The sequence below is a fragment of the Elaeis guineensis genome, chromosome 4 (genome assembly GCF_000442705.2).
Source record: "Elaeis guineensis isolate ETL-2024a chromosome 4, EG11, whole genome shotgun sequence".
Taxonomy (NCBI): Eukaryota; Viridiplantae; Streptophyta; class Magnoliopsida; order Arecales; family Arecaceae; genus Elaeis; species Elaeis guineensis.
In genome coordinates this window covers 95,581,809-95,587,195 of record NC_025996.2, presented here as the reverse complement: position 1 = coordinate 95,587,195, position 5,387 = coordinate 95,581,809, and the positions used below count along the sequence as shown (strand labels likewise).

Below are 5,387 nucleotides of genomic sequence, written 5' to 3'. Positions count from 1 at the left end.
TGAACTCGTTGATAAACTTTCATAACCACATAGCTTCTTTCACAGCATCGGATGTCGCGACGTATTCTACCTCGCAAGTAGAGTCAGCCATAGTGTACTGCTTGAAACTTTTTCAATAGATTGCTCCATTGTTCAGGATATAGATATGACCCGATATGCTCTTGCTGTCATCATGATCCAACTAAAAACTGAAGTCGGTAAACCCCACAAGTTTTAAGTTGATTTCACCATAAACAAGCTACTGATCCTTAGTATTTTTTAAATACTTAAGGATGCTTTTTACAACCTTTCAGTGGTTCTCTCTTGGATCAGACTGGTATCTGCTCACTACTCCTGGTGAGTATGCTACATCTGATCTTGTACATGTCATAGCATACATTATGGAATCCATTATCGAAACATATGGAATCCTACTCATACCTCCTTCTTTTGAGGAGTTATCAGACAATCCTTCTTTGAAAGAGTAATTTTATAGCCTATCGGGAGATAGCTCTTCTTGAAATTTTTCATGCTGAACCAATTCAGTATGTTATCGATGTACGTGGACTGAGACAATCTAAGTATTTTTTTTAGATCTATCTTTATAGATCTTCATCTCAAGGATGTAGGATGCTTCTCTCAAGTCCTTCATGGAGAACTAAGATGACAACCAGACTTTTATTCCTTGTAATATAGGAATATCATTTTTGATTAAAAGAATATCATCCACATACAGAACAAGAAATACTATCATAGAATTGTTAATCCATTTGTATATACAGGGTTCTTCTTCATTCTTAACGAAGCTATACATTCTGATCACTTTATCAAAATATATATTCCAACTCCTACTTGCTTGCTTCAATCCATAAATTGATCTTTGAAGCTCGCATACCTTAGACTTGTCTATGGATATGAAACTTTCAGATTGTATCATATACATCTCTTCTTCCAGCTCACCATTGAAGAAAGCTGTTTTCATATCCATTTGCTAGATTTCATAGTCTAGATGTACAGCTATCGCAAGCATGATCTGAATAGATTTCAGCATTACCACAGGGAAGAACGTCTCATCATAGTCAATACTATAACGTTAATAATACCATTTGGTAACCAGACGAACTTTATAGATCCCACTTTGCCATCTACACATCTCTTCCTCTTAAAGATCCACTTACACCCTATGAATTTTATTCCTTCAGATGGGTCAACTAATGTCCATACATCATTGACCTTCATAGACTCCATTTTGAATTTTATGGCTTCTAGCCACTTATCGGAGTCAGACCTCTACATCGTATCCATATAGGAGATCGGATCCTCATTATTCTCATCGAGTTCAACAGGATCTCCATCTCGGGCCAAGAAACCATAGCATTTGTTAGGTGGAGGCGATACTCTATCGGATCTTCTTAATGGTGTATCATTAATAAGTTCTGGATTTGATTCAGTCAAATCAGATTCTGTGAGTTCACTAGATTGTGTTGGTTCTTTTACTCATCGAACTTCATTAAGTTCAATTTTAGAAGCACTAATTTTTTCACTAAAATTTTTTTTTTCTAAAAATTATACTTTATTACTTATGAATACTTTCTATTCATAAGCAAGGTAGAAGTAATACCTCTTTGTTTCTTTAGAATACCCTATAAAGATACACTTGTCAGACCTAAGTCCTAGTTTATCTATTTTTAAATATCTGACATAAGTCAGACACCCCCAAATCCTAAGATGTGAGAGTATTGGTTTATGCCCAATCCATATCTCATATGATATTTTATTTGCAGATTTACTTGAAACTCTATTAAGTACATAGCAAGCCGACTCGAGTGCATATCTCTAAAATGAGATTGACAGATTTGATAACCCCATCATGGAGCGAACCATATCCAACAAGTTTCGATTCCTCCTTTCTGAGACATCATTATGCTGTGACGTACCAAGAGGAGTCCATTGTGAGAGAATCTCATTCTCTTCTAGATGTGTTAGAAATTCATCCAAAAGGTATTCACCTCCTCGATCAGATCGAAGAGCTTTAATGCTCTTTTCAGTTTGTTTCTCTATCTTACTGCAAAATTATTTGAATATTTCAAATGATTCTGACTTGTTCTTCATCAAGTAGATGTACCCATACCTCGATAGGTCATCTGTGAATGTAATGAAGTATTGATGCCCTCTTTTTGCACTTGTGCTCATCGATCCATATACATCAGTATGTACAAGACCTAGAACATCACTGGCTCGTTCATCTTTTTAGTAAAAGGTGGTTTGATCATCTTTTCAAGTAAACAAGATTCACAGGTTGGCAATAATTCACAATCATTGTCCTTAAGAATTCTCTCTCGAATTAACATGTTCATCCTATTTCTGTTAATGTGACTTATCCTATAGTGCCAAAGATAGCCATCAGAGACATCATCTATTCTAGGATATTTTCTCGGTGTGTACATTACACTAAACCGCAATACAATATAAATTTTATTATTTAATTATCCATGCATTACAGTAACATCATTCAAAATGATATCACAAAATTTTTTTTATTAAAATTTTATAATTTTCTTTGGTCAAAAGGTCTACAAAAATTACATTCAATAAGAAACTAGGATAATAATGATAATTACTAAAAATAATGAGATGAGAATTGAATATAAGTTTGATGATTCCTAAAGCTAAAACTGAAACTGATCTTCCATCTCCAACATTCAGGAATCTCTCACCATCTTAAAATCTCTTACTGACCTGAAGTCCCTGCAACGAATTGCAAATATTAATAGGACTGTCAGTATCTAATATCCAGATCATTATATCACAAATTGAGAAGTTGCAAGGAGTTATCATATAATTACCTTGCTTAGTAATCGGTTGCTTCTTCTTCTTAGGCTTGTTCAGATCAAGAAGCAATGTATTGAGGATAGTTTCTTTTCCAATGACCCTACTTCCTATAGTAGAAGTATTCTGTCTGACTCTGATCAGACTTGAACTTGGACTTGGACTTCACGATCTGACCCCCCAACACTTAGCACCTTATTTTTCTTCTTCTTCTTTCCTTTTTTAAAAGGATGACGTCCGCCTGAAGAAGATGCTCCCACTATATTCACCGTCTCCTTGTGGAGTTGGTGATCTTTCTCATAAGTCTGTAGCAACCCCAATAGACCATGGTAGTTTACTACAGGCTTTGTCATTCAATAATGACTGAGAAATGGTAAGTAGGACTTCGGCAAAAAATTCAGAATCGCATCTTTTCTAAGCTGCTCATGCGAAGAAAAGTCAAGCTTACTAAGGTGCTTGATCTATTCGATCATGTACAATACATGATCGATTACGGATGTCCCCTTCTTCATCCTAGTATTGAAAATGGCACAATTGGTCTTGTATCACTCAGCATCGTCGAGAGTGCCAAAAAAATCATTCAACACTTTGAGCATTTCTTCTGATTGAGCTTTCTCAAATTTGTGACTGAACTCATCATTCATAGCCACTTGTATAATACAATATACCATAGTGCGATCGTTGAGCCACTTCAAGTAAGTGTCTTGAACCGCACCACAAGCGTTGGGAGCAAACTCCTTAGGGGCCAAATCTGTCAGCATGTACAAGATCCGCTCATGCTCCAAAACTATTTTCAAGTTTCGATACCAACTATCAAAATTAGATCCTCTCAATTTATCACTTTCTAACAGCGATCGGAGCGACAAGTTGGGGGCCATAACTGCAAAAGAAAAATTAAAACCTAACTAGTATATGAATCAATTAAGCCTAAAGATATGGACTTTAGTCTAAAAGTTCTCTCACTATTTTAAACGATTTAATAGCCTCTATCTTCAATTCGAGGAATTACCTTAATTTCTTAGCGGGTACTAGAATCCACACAGTTGTACATGAGCCCTACTTTGGCCGGCTCACCCATATACATCTTGTTGGAGCATGATCCCGACTCCTCCCACAGACCTTGGGTGCAGCAGAACCAGCAACGAACAGATCTGGAGACTTCTAGACTCGATCAAAGGCCCTTGTCAAAATCAGCCTGGTTGCTGTCTTCTTCATCAGCCTTTCGTTCCAGATGATGAACGCCTCTGAAATCACCTCTAAAAAATCCAAGATCTGATTCCCAACCAGATCATGCCTGAACCGAGGTCTCCAAATTTGTATATCTCAAATCAGGGTATTCTAGATAGAGAAGAAGGTAGATGGAGACAGACCTCGCAGATCTGTCCTGCTGCAGCCTTTCCTGTAGATCTGTTGATGGAGATCTTACCCGCACCTCAAACGACCTTAGATCAACTCCAGATCTGAGAGGGACTTGTATCAACCTCTTCGTAAGAGATTCCAGATCCTGGACCTGATGCTTGGGTGGTTGCAAGAGAAGGAGAGAGGGATCTGGTTGGCGGCTGCAAGAGAGGAGGGGCTAGCGCCTCCTTTTCTTTCCTGCCTTTTTGGCACTGGCGGCAAGAAACCTTAGGGTTTCTTGCTCCTGGGGCATGGAGAATTGCTGGAGAGAGAGGGAGAAGAGAGAGAGAGACTTGGGAGAAAGAGTCTTGTATTCCTTTGACTTTTTTCAAACCTATACAAGTATATGTATATATAAACACAGGGTCAAGTGACCCAAATCCAAAACTCCCTTGACCAACTCTATGGGAGATTAGGTTAATCCAAGCCATGTACACCCATGACTCAACCTAATCTCACCTATCCTGGGCCCAGACCTGGCCCATAAAGAGTTGGTCCCTTGAGGCCCACATAACCTAGACCTCAAGAACCCGAAAGGCCCACAACCTTTCAACCTAGGGCCCAACTAGCCCTAGAGCCTCCATGAAGCCCTCACGAATGATGGACCTTGGCCTTAGCCTTGGTCCCCTGGGCCTTGGGCACACCACCTGGATCACAACAATCTCTACCTTGGTGTCCCAAGGCCTCAACCAGCTCCACTCTGTCCATCAGCTGCATCAGCTCAACACATCTCTGAAAGTTGTCCCGTGGAAGTTTCTTCGTAAGTACATCAACTGGGTTCTCCTTGGTGTGTACATTTACCAGCTCCACCTCACCATCCTCCACAAGCTCCCTAATCCGATGATATCGAATGTCGATGTGCTTTGTCCTTGCATGATAGACTGAGTTCTGTGCTAATAGAAGTGCACTCTGGCTGTCATAGTGCAGTCTAATGGCCTCCTGAGTAAGGCCCATCTCCCTCACCAAACTCTTCAACCAAATTGCCTCTTTAACTGCTTCTGTTAGCTTGATGTACTCCACCTCTGTAGTGGATAGGGCCGTGATAGGCTACAGAATCGATCTCCAAGAAATAGGACCTCCATACAGGCTAAAGATGAAGCTTGTCGTAGACCTCTGGGTATCCACATCTCCACCGAAGTCTGCATCTACATAACCACCAATCAGCCCCTGAGCCTCCCTGG

General features: G+C 39.4%; 1 protein-coding gene across 1 annotated transcript; it reads right to left on the bottom strand.

Annotated features, from left to right (window-relative positions):
• Positions 1-3,353: 3,353 nt before the first annotated feature.
• LOC140857369 (uncharacterized) lies at positions 3,354-3,686 on the bottom strand. Its single transcript, XM_073256156.1, has one exon. The coding sequence runs from the start codon at positions 3,684-3,686 to the stop codon at positions 3,354-3,356; it is 333 nt and encodes a 110-aa protein (XP_073112257.1).
• Between the last annotated feature and the right edge of the window lie 1,701 nt (positions 3,687-5,387).